The sequence below is a fragment of the Leptinotarsa decemlineata genome, unplaced genomic scaffold, assembly GCF_025532065.1.
Source record: "Leptinotarsa decemlineata unplaced genomic scaffold, Ldec_3_MD MMD2_tig00026328_RagTag_RagTag, whole genome shotgun sequence".
NCBI classification, from domain to species: Eukaryota; Metazoa; Arthropoda; class Insecta; order Coleoptera; family Chrysomelidae; genus Leptinotarsa; species Leptinotarsa decemlineata.
This window is the reverse complement of record NW_027412688.1, coordinates 6,300,635-6,315,665: the sequence shown is the minus strand read 5'-3', so window position 1 is coordinate 6,315,665 and position 15,031 is coordinate 6,300,635. Positions and strand designations below refer to the sequence as shown.

The 15,031-nt window shown below is 31.5% G+C and overlaps 1 protein-coding gene across 3 annotated transcripts in view; it reads right to left on the bottom strand.

Moving 5' to 3' along the window:
• Positions 1–1,509: 1,509 nt before the first annotated feature.
• Positions 1,510–15,031, bottom strand: part of LOC111515782 (tyrosine-protein kinase-like otk) — a 226,507-nt gene continuing 212,985 nt past the window's right edge. For 2 of the 3 annotated variants that reach the window (XM_074182399.1, XM_074182397.1), the window contains exons 13-18: positions 14,443–14,586; positions 11,201–11,440; positions 10,840–11,132; positions 10,174–10,419; positions 8,852–9,073; positions 1,510–5,942 (exon numbers count right to left, since the gene is read on the bottom strand). In XM_074182399.1, the coding sequence (XP_074038500.1) occupies positions 5,856–5,942; positions 8,852–9,073; positions 10,174–10,419; positions 10,840–11,132; positions 11,201–11,440; positions 14,443–14,586 (1,232 nt within the window). In that variant the 3' untranslated portion in view covers positions 1,510–5,855. The remainder of the gene's footprint in view (positions 5,943–8,851; positions 9,074–10,173; positions 10,420–10,839; positions 11,133–11,200; positions 11,441–14,442; positions 14,587–15,031) is intronic. The other variant, XM_074182398.1, reaches the window with a different exon arrangement.

Here is a 15,031-nt window from a genome sequence, read left to right as displayed (position 1 = left end):
TCATTGATTGAATTTGCCATATTTTCAATATGTAGGTTTTTATTATTAACAGTTTTTATTATGTTAGATAAGGGTTGATGTACTTTATTATGGTTTTCACTTATCATTTTCCAGCTTTCTTTCATGATATTAGAGCTATTTTCAAGAAGGGCATTATTCTTTTGTTGCAAGTATTTTGATGTGATTTTTTTATATTATTTTTTAAAGGAATTGTAACTTTGTGTGTAGTTTGAGTTGTTTAATTCCTTTCGTAACCTATTCATTTCACACAGCATATTGTGCATATCTTTGATGTGTTTGGGAAAATCATTGTTTCTACGAGTTTTTGTTCGTTTAGTTAATTTAGGGAAAACTACATTATAGTGGTGTAAGAATGTTTTGTAAAATGCTGATATTTTTTCTTGAAAGTTTACCGCTGAGTACATATCTATCCATGCTTCCCTTGCTAGTATGTTTCGGAGAGTATTTATGTTAGATTGGTGAAGATTACATGTGGAAATGTATTTAATACTACTATTTATAGTTGAGACTACTTTGAAACAACCAATTTGATAAGTGCGGTCAGACAGAAAAGTATCAATTACTTTAATGTTAGTTAAGTTGACATTACTAAAAAAATGATCAATGCAGGTTGATGAAGTTTTAGTTACTCTTGTGGGGACATTTATGAAATGCTTGATATTATATTCACTGAATAAATTTATAAGGTAATGTTTTTGATTACTCTCTACTGAGAAAATAATATTAAAATGCCCACAGATGATTCTTTGATTACAGTTTTTGTAAAAACTGGAAATTAATATTTCCATCTGCATAAAAAATTGTGATATTTGGCTAGTTAATTTTCCACCGCATATTTCAAATACATCTTCAATGCACCAAGAATTTACGTTTATGTGCTCAATGTTTAGCTCTGTGATGATATCATTTCTACAAAATAAACAGACACCCCCGTTTTTTCTTGTTGTTCTTGAGAAATGAGACAATAGTTGGAAATTAGAAATTACAGTTGCTTGAATGTTGATAGTATGGAGCCAGTGTTCGGTGACACACAAGATACTTACGTCCTCTTTTTGTAATATAATGTCTAGATCAAAACATTTTTTTGCTGAGCCTTCCTGTATATTAATGTGCATGAAAGTTAAGAAATTTTTCATTCTTCCTGGATTTGATGATGTAGACGTGGTTACTCCAGTTTCATTTATAAAAAAGACTGTTGCTGACCAGAACTTTCTTCATCTTGGGTCTGCCTCTTGTTGTTATCTAAGAAATTTTGTCCTCGTTTGAATGTCCGTATAGGACGAAACTGCAGTAACGGTAACGTTAGTTACAAATAAGAGTGGTAAAAAAAGAAATTTTCATTTCTCTTTTCATTATGAATAAGTATTCACCGAGATATTTCAATTTAAAGTAGACTCATGAAAACGGACAAAAATTTCAAAACAACCTAATACAAGCCATTACTCTCTACTCAAATTCTATTAATGTTTACCTAAATGAAACGAGCAATCACATTTAGATTTTTTTATTTAGAATACATATCACAAAAGATGATTATGCATAATTATATAAGTGGACCATTACAATAATCATATAAAATCATTATAAAAAAGCTACACAGCTAAAGTATATGGACAGATCTTAACTTACTTATTTGGTTTATACAAGTACTTAACATTACCTGAATTGAGTAAACAGTTTTTACCGACTAAAAGCTAGGTGATACTCGCGATACATTCAAGTTATAAGTACAAACAGTCATGTACGGATCATGAACCGAAAACAAAATTCCGGGAACCCCATATAGGCTCGAAAGTAGATGAAATTGATTTGATACATGAAGTTATGAACTCGAGTCTGCTAACCCAGAGATATAGTAACACTGCTCTACTCTTGTATTTCAATACTGCCGAATCTAGACTGGAATTTGGAGATAAAAAAACTGAAATCCTACTACTGAGCACAAAAAAACTGATAGGGAGTTATCTTTCAGATAAATCATCACCAGATAATTATTTTATTTACTGAATACTGAATATTCTTTTGGAGAAAGAAACCATTTCTCATCTGCAGTAGTTTCGAAATTTATAGGTTACTTTTTGAAAACAGCAATTTTCCAGATTGACTCTAACTGAACTTTTGGGATCAATAAATATATTTATATTTTTTTATTTGCTTTTGGCGATTTCGGTGGCTGCACAAATAATTTGAATCACAAATTTCGAAAGACTATTTTTGTTGATAAATACTTGGTAGAACTGAAATTTGCCACAAGTTCTTTTCAAGAATTTAATAAATTTATTCGAGGATGCCAACTTGGTTGACGAAACGGGGGGGTGGAGAAAAATTTTATCACAGTTTTAAGTACGAGAGAAAAATTTGAGAAATCTTTCAACTTGGATTTTCAAATCAATAAAAAAAAGGATTATGAATATGAATATTCAAAGGTTATTTCTCGACTGTAACAAATTTAATCGCTTAAAATGTATGACAAACCAGAATTTTTAAATGTTTCTAAGCAAATGACTCAAGTCTGTATTGATTTGTTGAAAGGTTTTTGTCCTGAATTATTATAGGTACATGGAAGCATTTGCATAAAAGCAAAATTTTTAAAATTAATGAATGACAACACTCATTTTGATCGATTAAGTTTGGTGCAAGAGAGATATATGTTGAAATTGTATCCAGAAAAAGAAACTGATAATAAGAACTTCAAAAACTAATTTTCAAAATCCAAATTTTAGGATTCATTTGAAATATGAGCACCAACTTATGCTCATTTCAAACTTTTAAACTTGGAGAATATTCACTTTTGACGATCAGGAGAGGTATCAGTCGCAGAAGTTCGATAATGGCCAGGATCCATGCCCTAATCAGCTAGATAAAGCCACTTGCAATTTGAATATTATTTCCAGCTATCAGTAATTTTTAAGAAATATGATTTGAGAAAATTTTCAGTCATTATCATTGTACAGTTGAAAAGTTTCAGCCACACGATATTTTGATAGGTAAAAATGTGGTTGACTTCAGTTTTGCGTAGGCAAGTTCATTCAGCGATATCTAAAGTGCTTTTAGCAATGGATTCACAACTGGTTAACAAAAAAACTCACTCTAGCCCAAGTTTTTTCAATCTATTGAAACTTCTAGAGAGATCTTGTTGAATTTGAGCAAGTTGAGCAATTAGATATTGGGATGATTTTCAAACAGGAATTGAAAGTTCAAACCAGTCTTATCTGAAACATATCATATCCTCCCCATCATTACTTTCTTCAGAGGCGATTTTATTTCTATTAAAATCTGCTTATTTCTAATAACCTCTAATGATAAATTGATGGATGTAGCCGTTACTATGTGGTAGGAGATCATAATGAAAAAAAAAATGAAAATTTCTGTGTTTTTTACCACTTTTGATTGAAATTTTCATTTCTCTTTTCATCTCTAATGCTGTATTTATGTATCAAAACATATCTGTTATAATTAAAATTCGTAATATATATTAACATATTTATATATTGAAATATAATAGATTATTGGGAAAGAAAAGTTTCGGCTTTCTACTTCTCCATCTTTATACAAAAAAAAAATTGGGGATCTTCCAAAGCAAGAAAGGAAGCAATCAAGTTCAAAAAATTAACCTTATGCAAAGATGTGTGGATCATGCAAAGAAGAAACTTTCAGACAACAAATAGAAGAAAAAGTCCTCCCGAAACAGCTATTTTCTTATAAATATTGAATTACACGAAAGAAAAATGCTTTCGAAACAAATACTTTTATATGAACACTGAATTATACGAAAAACCATTTTTTTATTCCGTTTGTATTTTGAACATTTGCAATGGAATCGAATCAGATATCATTCACAGGATTTCTACACAATATAATTGAATGTTCATGATTATTGAAGAAATCTGAAAGAAAATAATCGTCACAAAAACATGCATTGACTTATTTTTTCCTCAACAACAAAACCTTTGTACAATTATTCTGTGGTAGAATCATACCAGTAGGTTTGAAACTGTTATAGATTCCATATATTTCTAAATGCTTTTTTAAAAACACCATGACAAAATATTTTAATGATTTCAAAAGATTCAACTAATATATCTCCAATGAATTTCAGTGTCTTACTTTCTACTAATTCAGAACAAACTTAAAATTCGAGAAATAATATTAATATAGCGTGAAAGTCACCAGATAAATGTTGATAATAATAATGAAGGAGGGGTGCCATGTTTCAGATAATCCTGAAAAAATCTGCACTTACAATAATATAATAATATCCAATTGACCATTTTGATAAATATAAAAATTGGCTGTTATTTAGTACATTTCCAACGGGGTTTATATACTAGATATTTCAAAATATGTACAGAAGACTTAAATAATATCGTGGTATAGATATTATGTAAATATGAAGTTTCATATTTTCATACTTGATGCAATATTCTATCATGAGGAAGATGTTATTCATGAAATTGCTTTGATGAAATTGGGGCTTAAGAAATTTCAAACAACGTCATTTTAACACACACTGACTCAAAAGTACAAACAAACAGGTATAGAAATACAAAAAAAACTTGAAAATAATGGGTTTCGACTTTTTACTTCTCCATCTTCATACAAAAAAATGTAAAAAAGTACATAACAAAGTACAGCATCTACAAGGTTTTGTTCAATAAATAAAATGACTGACTCTCGGAAACAGAAGTAAATTTTTTTCTGACATAATATTTATAGGGACATTGTTGTACATTCTAATATCATTAGAAATGAGACCCTCCAATGATATATTGGACTAAATTTGAAATGTATAGAGACTGTGACCAAACTTCACTGGGTAATTATGGATGTCATTGTGACAAATCATATTATCTTTTTTTATACAGCATGAAATTACGATTATATTTATGAAGCAAAGTGGAAAAGTAGTTTCAACCTCTTAAAGAAAAGTCTGCATATTGTAACAGAATTTAACAGATTTCTTCAAACAGATTCACTAATAATAGTAAATTTTGAAAAGGTCAGTTATATCAGAACTGAATCAATTGTTAATAATAAAGCCAGAGGTTTACCTGAGGTTGTGATAACGACTAATTTGAAACATAAGAAATTAACAATTTTATGAGTATTTCGCAGGCCATCAGATTCTTAACATTTATGATGCCATAGAGATCAGGATTCCATCTGCCCTCATCTGTCAAAAATTCCAATATATTCCACAATATCTATACCATGACCGAAGGATAATCATTCGAAAAGTTTATACGATTCAAAAATACCACCATTGCTTGCAAATATTGAACAAAATATTTGTATACGAGAGATATAAAAAGTCGTATTAGAGTATTTGTGGCAGTGATTAGTGGCTCCGAAACTTCCAATATACAATTCAACCTAAAACTTACAATTTGATATGCTTTACAATTAATCTAAATAAATGATATGTACAAAGGTAAATATATTCAAGCCTTATTCTCTTGGACAAATTAATCATACAAATAAAATAAATACGTCCTACTTTTACAATCGAGAATTGTTTATAAATTATTTTCATACATAGATTTGAAGGAAATTGATAAAATTGTGCTCGTATTTTGCTAGAAACTTTGAAAATTCCTCAACGAAATGCAAGCGCAGGCTTAAAACCCTAAGACTTTTGAGATCAATTTGAAAAAGTCGATTCTTATAATTTCTCACACGATCAACACTAACAATAAAATAAATAAAATCAATACAGTAAACTCACTTGGGATTTTTTCAACATTTCTGCACATTTTCGATACATGGAAGCTTAGATATTCAATAAATCATTTTATGAATTTGGTTTCGGTATCTTAACAACTAAGAGCGAATATTTACATAGATTTGAGTATTTCTGCCAGCTCCTTGGACAATTCGGAGAATGAGGGTCTGTTCTGGGGATCCAAGTCCCAACAGCTTTCCTGAAAAACATTGCAATAATGATCAATTCTGTACCTTCAAGTAACTTTGTAGTAATAATTCAGAGAGGAATTTTGCATTTTATTCAAAATATGTTTGGAAAATGTTTAAAATATGTTTTTCCGTTAACCAGCTGTCGCACCCCTACAAACGACAAGCCTCGAAACTTGTGCGAGCTAAGGACTAACGAGGTCTTACCTTTCAACATATGATTCCTAAAGAGTGAAAATGAATCTTGGTGCAATCACTGAACTGTATATCAATGACTCGCCTCTCCTCATAAACAAAGAGCAGGTCTTCATTTATGCAAATAATTCAACAATTATATTAACTGTTGATGATACACTTGACTTAATGAATGATATATAACTGGTAGTAAAGAATTTCACTCAAAGGTGTAAGAGGATTCAACCTCATTAATAATATGAATATCCTTATCCAATTCAGTCTTTATCCAATTCAGTAGTCCTTAAAAACACCTGAACAACCTAAAGTTCAACATAGGTCACACTGTTATCTTAGTATCAGAAAGCACAAAATTCCTTACTATGGAGCTAGACTATAAATTAGCCTTCAACAATGAAATTGATAACATATGAAAAACTGTATTATGCTTTTTAATAGTCTCAAATCGAAATTTCACAGAAACTACTATCAATATAACAAAAATGGTACACAAAATCTACCCTGTATGCTGGAGGCTACTTTTATAACCTGCTTTCTGAGAGCATGAAATTAGCACAAAATGTAAAAATTTTTAAATCTGACTGAAAGAATTCTTTGCTTCATCACTTCTTTTATTCCTCCTTTAATAATAATAATAATAATATTTATTTATCGATACCATTATTCGATACCATTCGATACCATTGATCATCATTTGTTAATCATGAAATTGGAAGGGTTAGGAGTCAGGGGTGTTCCGCTTCAATGGGTAACATCATACTTAACAAACAGAACCCAGACGACAGTTGTGTATGGTGTGAAGTCAGATTCAAGAGTAATAAATTCAGGGGTTCCACAGGGTTCAATCCTGGGACCACTATTGTTTGTAACTATTAACAAATTTAAGTAACAAGGCATCTAATGAAATAGAAAGGTATAGCTTTGAGAATGGCCTCAGCCTGAATAAAAAAAAACCAATTATGTCCGGTTCTTGCCAAAAAACATGAATCCAAATTATGACCTATACTTAACCTTATCTGGTAAATCTATACAATCCATGCAAACCATCAAGTTCTTAGGTGTTACTTTGGATAGTAAGCTAACATGGGAAGCACACATAAATACTGTATGTTCGAAACTAAGCACTACATGCTATATAATAAAAAATCTGCGAGATACTGTAGCAGCAGACATCTTGAGACTATGTTATTTTGGGATGGTACAGTCTACTCTACAATATGGCGTGATCTTCTGGGGGTCGTCTTGTCACTTTGAAAGGGCATTTGTATCTCAAAAAAGGATAATAAGAACGATTTGTCATGCTCATCCAACCACAACATGTAAACCTTTATTCAAGAATCTCCAAATACTAACCCTTCCATGTTTATATATTCTTGAACTGATTATGTACATAAAACGTAACCAAAAAGAACTAATGAGGAATGAAGACACTCATATGTATAATACTAGGAATAAAGAAAAACTTCGACAACCCTATTCAAGGTTATCAGTCTGTGAAAATTCACCAAAGCATATTGGTATCAAGTGTTTCAATAAAATAAGAGATTTGATAGATGTGAATCTGAATGACATTCTATTCAAAAATAAATTGAAAAACTTTCTTCTTGAAAAAGTATTTTATAATGTTGAAGACTTTTATAACTCGTGATATCTCATAATTGTAAGACTGACTATTGTTTGTACAATTTATCTGGTTTGTTTCCGATTAACAACTCATTTGTAGATTACCTTCTTTTCTTTCTTGACTAGTCTGATAAGTGTTATGTATGTGTATGTATAATGCCTTGTATAACCTTTGATTGATGAATAAATTCTATTCTATTCTATCCTTTGAGACGTTAACAACGTATAGGACATGTCAGTACAACACGTTAAAATAGTATAAAGAAAATAAACATACATAAAGATAAAATATCTCAGTAGTTTTAAAGTATAAAAATGTATAAAATATAAAGAAAAAAAAAAACAAGATTAGTCAAAATTGGATGTATAATAAAATCTGGATGAAAGTCTGGACGCAAACAGCTAAAGTCGTCTAAAAGGAATTCACTGACACTGTAATAAGCCTTAGACAGGAGCAAATTTTAACTTCTTTTTTGAATGACATCAAACTCATGGTTTTAAAGTGATCGGGTAGGTGATTGAATAATTTTATTTCCATATATTTGGGTGACTGTTCAAATTTAGAGGATCAGTGTCTAGGAATACTTTACAATTTTCCATTTCTGGTTGAGTAACTGTGGTAAGAAGAATTTGTGTTATATTTTGTTAAATTATCGTGGATGTATAGTAAGCATTCAAATATGTAAATACAAGGGAATGGCAGGATTTGATATGATTTGAAGTGCTGTTTGCACGATTCTCTCCATGGGATATCAAATAATTTTCTGATAATTTTTTTTTGGGAAATAAAAACCCTATCTTTGTTGGTTGCATATCCCCAAAGAACCACATTGTAGCTTAAATGGCTGTAGACCAAGCTATAATATACGTCCAGCAAGGCATGCAAGGGCATAAAATGTTTTATTCTGGAGAGAGCATAGTATGCTTGGTTAACTTTTTTACAAGTGACTGTAATGTATTCAGACCATCTTAAGCAATCATCCACATAGATTATTCTTCCTCAAAAAATGTTTTTCAAAGAATATAACTGTATAGTTATTTCTTAAATGCCAAAAAAATTAAACTTTTCGAAATCCAAAACAATTCTGCTTTCCATACTTACTTGCCACTTTATGAGTGACTCTGGAGTTGAGGGATGACTTTTCCATTCTAATTTCTTTTCCTTGAGTTTGGTTAGGAAGCTATTATCGTTTATTTTGGAATGAGGTAATTCTCCTCTGGCGAATACTTCCCACATCAAAACGCCAAATGAATAAACGTCGCTTTTGGTTGAATATTCGTCTTCATATACTGCTTCATGTGGTAACCATCTCAAAGGAATTATCTGAAAATGATTATTCCAGTCATTTATATGAGAATGTGATACAAGGAAAAATAGATTGAATATCATTCTATGAACTCCGATTAGAATTTTTCCCTAATTTATAAACACAAACTATGAATCAAAGGTGATGACATCTCCGTTTATGAAGCAACAAACCCAAGTTTTCACATCGACTGTTTATGTGATTCGTCCTCTGTCTTTCACTGAAGCTTTTACTGAAAGGCAAGTTGAGAATTAGAGCTCAAACACAAAGCATTGCTAGACTCAACTGTACTTATAATGCACTGTTTGGAACCTTTTGTGTAGTAACGAATATTACTGGGGTTTTTTCCCAACACCAAATCATTATTTTCAACACTTCGACACGTGTTTCGATCACCAAGTGATCATCTTCAAAGAGGAAGAATAAAACTGATTTTAATCGAAACACGTGTCGAGGTGTTCCAAATAATGATTTGGTGTTGGGAAAAAACTCCAGTAATTTACAGACTCAACTGTACTAAAGAACAAGCCTAGGCAAAGAAAGGCGATGACATATTCCCTTATGAAGACCCCATCTATGGGATAAATTACCTATTCTTACATATACTTCATGATTGAAAATATTCGCATTTGTGGAAAATATTTTTACGAATCATGCCCTAAAGAAAATAACGCCGGCCGCCACTGGTAGCCATAAACCAATTGTGACGTAGCTAAGATGTACGATGTTCGCTGCCGTTCTAGATGTAGCGACAATAATGCTGCCGTCTTCGATGGAATTCCGAGGAATGTTCCAGGGCCTTTGATTGCAAATATAAGCGCCATCCACTCGACCCTCGAGACAGTCAAGCGGAAGTTCCAGTGCGGTACGCGAAGCGATCTAGTAAGACGATACACATTCGAATAATAGTTGAAGTTGTTAAAGTGTTTGTTGTTTGTTTGTTCAAAGTGAAATAAAGTTAAAGTTGATTATTGTTCAGTGTAGTCAATTATTGGTAAACTCTCGGGGAAAAACGTAACAATATCTAATATATTCAATTGTTACTTATTCAAAGAACCCATTAATGAAACCCACCATTTCCTTGTTAAATAATATTGGAAATTTTTCTTCTACATACCTGATTAACATGTTTGCAATATTCTTGACTATACGGATCTCTAGTTAACCTAGGAAGACCAACTTTTGCTACTAGAGTGGACGTGATCAGACAATTTCGGGCAGCCAAATCTTTATGAACTATTCGGTTGCTAGCTAAATGATCCATTCCACGGCTAATCTGTTGGATGATTGCGACACTCTGAACTGACGTGAGAGGAGGTGAATTGTCGTTTTGTGTTGCAACTAAGAACTTTTTCAAGTCGCCCTGAAAAATAATAAGCTATTAGTGAGGAATATTTTAGAGACCTGATAAGAACCTGCTCCCTGATATTTATTCGTTTTATGTAGCTTATAGTCTCAAATGTAACATTAAAATAATATAGCAATTTTATAATTAGAGGAGTAAGTGAACGAAACTTTATCTGTGTCTATCTGAAGTTTAACATTTACAATACTATTAAAAAAGTTCAAGTAACCAAAAGAAAGGGAAATTAGCTCTTAAGTGCTCATAATAATAATATAAATATCATGAGAAATATCAACCAATAAAAAAAGAAAGACAAAAAAGATCTGATATTCACAATGTTACATCTATACAATGAATTCTTGAAATTTCATCTGTACCAAGTAGTATTATTCATCAAGTCAAGAATGATGATCTTGTTGTAATTTGAAAAAAACTCACCCAATCAGTATATTCAAGAATCATGAAATTTGGTTCAACTTCTCTGCACAAACCAAACAATTTTGTTATATTCTCATTCGTTATTTTACTGAATATGTCAATCTCTCTCTTAAATTCTGTTAGACATCCTTCATCCTTAGTTTGACTCAGTGCCTTAATCAGTACTGGTACTTCCTTGTCATCAACAACTTCTTCTGGAGACGTGATCTGGGAACTTCTGGATGCCCTTTTGTCATGTACTGTTAAGGTTTTAGCTATTTTGGCGATCATTATATCTCCAAACTCACCTCTTCCTGAAATTTGAATGAAATATAGATTTTTCTTTATCCTATTTTTCAACGTTTTTATGTGTTATACTAACCAATCAATTTAATATCTTTCAGATGGCTCCGAGATAAAGCCAGTTTGTCGTAGTTACTAGACTTAGATTTTTTGGAATTGTTAGAGGACTGAGAATGTGTAGTTTCTGCACCATCACTTCTTTGACCTTCTTTATGGTTTTCAATCCCATTGGCTTTGGGTTTTGAAGAGTCTGAACCATTTCCACATAGTGCTTCCTTAAGTTCAGTGTGCTCTATATCTCCATTCTCAGTTTTTCCTACTGGAACAGTGAAAAAAATTAGTTTTAGAAGTTTACAATATATTGATAGATGAAAAGTGACTGCACCATTTTTTCTTCAATCGTTTCGAACCATTTGACTGCGTAAGATTTGGTCAGAAATTATGGAATAGAGGGAATCACTCACAAATGATTTGAGTCATGTCCAAGTGGCAGAAGTCAATTGGTCGAATCATCTACACTTTATTTGAAATATATCGTGTAACTCACGGTTCAATGAATTTCATTAGTTCAGACTTCCATTGTCTCTAATATTACATAAAATGATTTGAAATCCCTGAAATAACTAAAAAGAAGAATTAAAAAATTGAAGAGGAATAAAAATGAATAGCTGTAAAAACAATTATATTAAGCAAAAAACCTGAAATGAAAATTAGTGAAGTAAAATACAAGTAAAAATGAAACAAATTGATACCGGATAACCTGTGAGTGCGGGAAATCCTATATCGGTGAAACTAAGAGGCCATTGAATGTTCGCATTGCCGAGCACACAGCGAGGGAAAACCAGCAAATCAGGAATAGCAGAGCATGTTTGGACCCATCAACATAACATTGAATGGTCCCGAACTGATATCATACACAAAGAGGAACATTGGTTTAGGAGGAAATTCAAAGAATCCGCATACATGCTATCCAACAATGTATTCAGCCAAGCTAGCGTAGAGGGACACAACATATGGAAACCCATAATCAAGCGAAAAATGGCCAACTCCCGCCAAACGGTCATCTCCCACGAAACCAGTGAAGCGGAAAAAGGAAAGCAGAGATAAGTGAAAGTACTCAAATTACCTATAAATAGTCATCTCACGGAGGAATTGGTCCAGTCATCACCCGAAGACGATTGTGGATACCTTACAATCGAAACGTCGTGAATTAACTTGGCTTGGAATCTCTTAACTTTTTAATTTTTATTGTATTCATATATTTTTTAATTTGTTTCATTTTTACTTATATTTTACTTCACTAATTTTCATTTCAGGTTTTTTGCTCAATATAATTGTTTTTTCAGCTATTCATTTTTATTCCTCTTCTTTAATTTTTCAATTCTTCTTTTTAGTTATTTCAGGGATTTCAAATCATTTTATATAATATTAGGCAATGGAAGTCCGAACTAATGAAATTCATCATGAAACATTGTCAATCACCTTCAAACTCACGGTTCAATACTAGGACCAACCTAATTTTTCGACAACTCAACAACCATTAATATCAAGGGTAAATTTACTTTATTTGCAGTGGCACCACAATATTACAGCGTAAAAGCAATTCTACAGAACTTTACAATGCCTTTTGCTTCTATACCAAGAAAATCACGAATTGGTATAAAGCAAATCTCTTGGCATTTAATATTTCAAAAATCCATATACTGTTGTAAATCATCCCCACAGCTGTTCAACGTAAATCGATTGTTACTTGACCAAGATCGTGCTCAACTTGACTTGCGCTTTGCGATTATTCTAGATTCCTTGTCGCTTCGACAGAGTTCTACCGACTTATCTATCGGCTTTGAAAGATTTCGATTACCATATATAAACATTACCCACACGCATATCGGATGAGTCTAGTTGACATTGCAGTACGAAGTGATCCAATAAGGCGATAGACATTCGAATATTAGTTTGGAAATTTTAGTTAAAGTGTTTGTTGGTCAGTGTAGCATTGAAATATAGTGAAGTTCAATTATACAGTGTAGCCCATTATTGGCAAACCCACGGGGAAAACATATCAATATTATCTTTCAATTATAGTATGGATATATAATATTCCCTTAGCTTCTAACGCTAGTGAAAATGAGAATGTATTATGCAATAAATTTCTTGGTATATTTATTGACAAAAAACAACTCAAATTTGAGTAACACATTCAATTGTTGAATAAAAACTCACGTCTGGATGTTATGCAGTGAAAATAACACCTAAAGAACTAAGATTTTTTTATTGATAGACCTTATTATGGTTGGCAATAATTTTATAATGATAACTTAAAAAGGCTGTCTGTATATATGTGAGTATTTTCATCTATTTATAGACTTGCATTTCAATCCAGACAAAAAAAGTATTTTGCAACATTATTAAAACTTCATAAATGATTCAGATGGTCTGAACAAACTCTCTGAACCTCCATTTTTTGATTCATCAACCATTTATTTCCCAAGGAACATACAGTATGTTTATGAAAGGGTAATTGACAAGTCAGTAATAATATAAACAGCAATAAGACAGTTTGAAATTTATAAAGCTATAATTTTTATTGAACAATTACGGGAGATATTCTATGAATTCTATTCTATGAACCACATACTGGTTTCAAAATATAATTTTAATTTCCCATGATCAGTGTTTTCATGAACGTTGGTATTTATGAACTATAGTAGCTTTCGAAATGATATTCATACCATTTATGTTTCTATTTTATAGTATTACTCTTCCTTATTTTCAAGAGGAAGATCAAACTCTTCCTCTTGATGATCACTTAGTGATCAAAACACGTGTCGAGGTGTTAAAATAACGGTTCGGTGTTGAAAAAAAACTCCAGTAATCTGCAGGAACAAAAACTAATAATCTCTCCCGAAAAATATTCCTTTTTCGATTAGTTCCAAAAACATCTACTATCTGAAAATTTCACAATACCATAGTTGCTTCCATTTATTTCGAATATTACTGATAATTATAATAATAATAGTCATCATTGTAGAAATATATTCAAAAGGGCAGTAATTTAAAACACTTTTCTTATCAAAGCAGTTCTTTTCAAATATTCAGAAGTAAACTATTTTATTCACATTCATGGATGCTCATTTCCAAGAGAAAACCACTAATATATATTTTTCTGCAATTGTTTTCAGAAACATGTATGTCAACATGATGTCATTTTTATTTTAGAATTGAAGTTTTTGGAAAATAGCTGATGGCATATTCAAAACTGTATGAATTATTGAGCTGCTAAAAAATACAGACATTTTCATAATGATATAAATCTCTTACCGTCATTCAGGGGTAATTTTCTTGATCGACGTCGATACCTACACCAAACCATCAAACCAATAACTAAAATGATGTAAGCACCAGCCACTGACATTGTTATCAAAACAGCCTTAGTAACTGTAGAATCGCCATCAGCTTCTTGGGCTGCAAAAAACAATAACTGCGTTAATACAAATTGTCCACACTAAAACAAATATTAATTATTATATTTTTATTTTGATACAAGCTGCCCCAGCGAACTTTGAATTACCTTAGAATTAATTGATAAATGCCGTGTTGAGTTATTAGCTGAATATTATTAACTCATTTATATTGTGTTTGTGAAGTTCGAAGTCAAGTATACTAACAAGACCAGTGTCATTAGTTAAAATTTTTGTCGCAAACACAGTTGATAGATAAAAAACACTAGAAAATATATTTTATAGATACTTACTACATACACTGACCACCTAATCTAGTTATAGTCAATTAATATTAATTATTATAGGGAGAAAACTGAGTCGCCACTACTTTTCAACTCTCAAACAGTTGAAGAGTACTTTGAGAGCCAAAATAAAAGATCTATCAGAAAACCATTAGATCTGGCAAC